Source organism: Cupressus sempervirens, chromosome 6 (assembly GCF_028749045.1).
Source record: "Cupressus sempervirens isolate cs-2001-9-10 chromosome 6, ASM2874904v1, whole genome shotgun sequence".
In the NCBI taxonomy this organism is placed as follows: Eukaryota; Viridiplantae; Streptophyta; class Pinopsida; order Cupressales; family Cupressaceae; genus Cupressus; species Cupressus sempervirens.
Window position 1 is genome coordinate 93,373,037 of NC_143123.1, and position 2,569 is coordinate 93,375,605.

General features: G+C 35.5%; 1 protein-coding gene across 1 annotated transcript; it reads right to left on the minus strand.

The window, feature by feature from the left end:
- Positions 1 to 1,459: 1,459 nt before the first annotated feature.
- LOC149551366 (uncharacterized) lies at positions 1,460 to 1,962 on the minus strand. Its single transcript, XM_089790084.1, has one exon. It carries the CDS (start codon positions 1,931 to 1,933, stop codon positions 1,460 to 1,462), a length of 474 nt encoding a protein of 157 aa, XP_089646210.1. The 5' UTR covers positions 1,934 to 1,962.
- Between the last annotated feature and the right edge of the window lie 607 nt (positions 1,963 to 2,569).

The window sequence follows — 2,569 nt, forward strand, 5'->3', positions numbered from 1 at the left end:
TCTTCCATACAACCTCCAGAGGAGCCATGATCTTTGCTTCTACACAACCTTGTCATAATTTGGAACTCGTCATTTTCTTTACTCATAGACAGAGGAAGAGTAAACAAATAGAGTTTGTTAGACATTTAGGAATTGGGGAGGGATTGATAATAAGGATTTGACCAAGAATGAGAAGATTTAAAAATTGAGAGAGAGCATAATATATAAATTTAAATATGGTGAATGCTATTTGACAAGAGAGATTTTTTTAATAGTTTGACTTCCATTAGATCCTCCTTTGGCTATTTATTATTTATTATTCTTAGAAACCCTTCCACTCTTTCGCACAATTCCTCTGTGCTCTTTCCCCCTAGACAAATGGGGTCTTTCATGCATCTCAGAATTGGTGGCAAATAAATAGGTATAATGATTCAATCGATAAGGAGAATATTAAAATAAAAATATACCAAGTCCTAATGTTGTGTGATTTTTTTGGTTTGACTTCCATATCCTTGGTCCCAGGGTTTTGTCTTAACTTCTATTTTGATTGTGCAGGTACAATGGGAGAGGGTTTCGGTTTGCATCATATCTTAGATACTTTGATTTCAAATGAAAAAAATACAAACTAAAATATTTCTATTTTATTAAACATTGTTTTTACACTTAAAGAAATAGATCTTATAAACTAGGTAAGAATTGATCATATAGATTAGTATTACACGAATTATATAAAATCTTTTTCTTTTAAGATAACTTCCTAGCTACTGAGTTGTCTAATCTATCTAGTATGTTGAAGGAGATAAATCAATTGCATGTTTGAATGGAGCACTAATTCCAAAGCAGGTCGCAAGAAGAATGTGGGTACACTTTCAAATTATATGTGTGTTTCCATGATTTTTTGAATGTTTACTTTCGTATTTGATAAGAAGAGTTTGCAACGATGGTCATATTATATTCACATGCACTTCAAAATGAAGACAAAATGTGTTCTAACAATTAAGAATTCCACAATTTCTCTTAATCTTTTGTCTTTATTTAGAAGACATAATACTCACACAAGGTACATAGTCCATGAGGATGACCCATTATTACTCACATTCCAAAAGTACAAACGACTAGAGTCTATATCGACAAACATTACTTGAACAAGGAAACACTCGAAATACACATATGTATGAACTTAGGAAAACATCAAGAGACCTTCTGTCTACTACTGAAGTTGAATATTTCTGAACGATCCCACAACTCATTTTTAATAAAGTCAAATGATTCTAAACAAGCTTACCAAGAACCAAAGATGAAGTCTAATACAAGACTCCGACTTCATAACGACTTCATAAGAAAGAAAGAAATGATGTTGAGAGCTAACTTTGACGAACTGACAACGACCTAAAAGATAAAGAAACCTCCGTACAAAGAAAAATCACACGTCACAAACAACCTCAAACCCAAACCCAAACCCAAGCAAAGATTGAAGGCATTAGTGTGAAGAAGCGAGCTGTTCCAGATTCTTGACAACGCCAGGAAGAGTATAGCTCATAAGGCTGTCAGTCTCCTCTTTGGAACGCCCTTCAATGGGCTCCATCTGGTACGACCATTTGAACAAACAGTTGCCATGCTCCCCTGTTTCAAATAAATCAAAGGTCGCCTGGTACCCAGCATAGCCAGGCAAGTCGGTGTCTGTAGTGCGAATGGTAACAGAATGTTTTGCATCATCCTGAGCGATCAGCTCTTCTACCAGAAAAAAATCATTTGGCATGGACGGCATGGATGTAATACAGCGCCGCACAGCACCCACACCATTTTCCGGCTTTCCTTTCACTTTTTCAGACGATTTTATATCTGGAAAAAACTTGTGTTGCGCGTAAAAATCACTTACAATCTTCCACACGTCCTCCAGGGGAGCCATGATCTTGGATTCTACACAGCCCTCCCATAGTTTGGAGCTCGCCATTTTCTTCCCTCTCAGACAGAGCAGTACAAATCAGATTTTGTTTGTGAGACATTTGGGAATTGGTGTAACGATTCGACTAGGAAGGAGAATTCTTCTACAGAAAAGATGCCAGCCCTTAATGTTTAATGATTTTTTTGGCTTGATCCTCCTGTTTTGTCGCTTGCATGTATTTGGCCATTTTATAATGAGAGAGAGCCGGAGCAGCTGGAGCCTCCTATTCACTCGTAGATTTGACTTCGAATGAAAACTTAAATTTGAATATCTCAATTTTATCAGACGTTGGATGCACGATTAAAGAAATGAATCGGATTAAGTCGGACAACATGACACCAATAAGTGCAATAAGAATTATATAGAACTCGTCTCCAATATAGTTTTATAGTCAATGCGTCTGTTTCAAGATAGTTTTACAACTAGCACACGTAAAACGTATGATTAAATGGTGTCAAATGTAGAATATTATTAATAATGAAACAATCTTCTCTTGTATTCCACATTTTAACTAATATTATCAATGGAACATAACTATTACTATATTATTACTAGCTATATATACTTCTATATATATTACGCCGAGAGTAATCGTTCTCGAGGCGCCTATTTTTATTTAATCCCAAAGTTATTTTAATCGAAGTT

Bases quoted from the DNA above. Each gene is read 5' to 3' on its own strand.
- LOC149551366 (XM_089790084.1), bottom strand. From the start codon at position 1,933: ATGGCGAGCTCCAAACTATGGGAGGGCTGTGTAGAATCCAAGATCATG.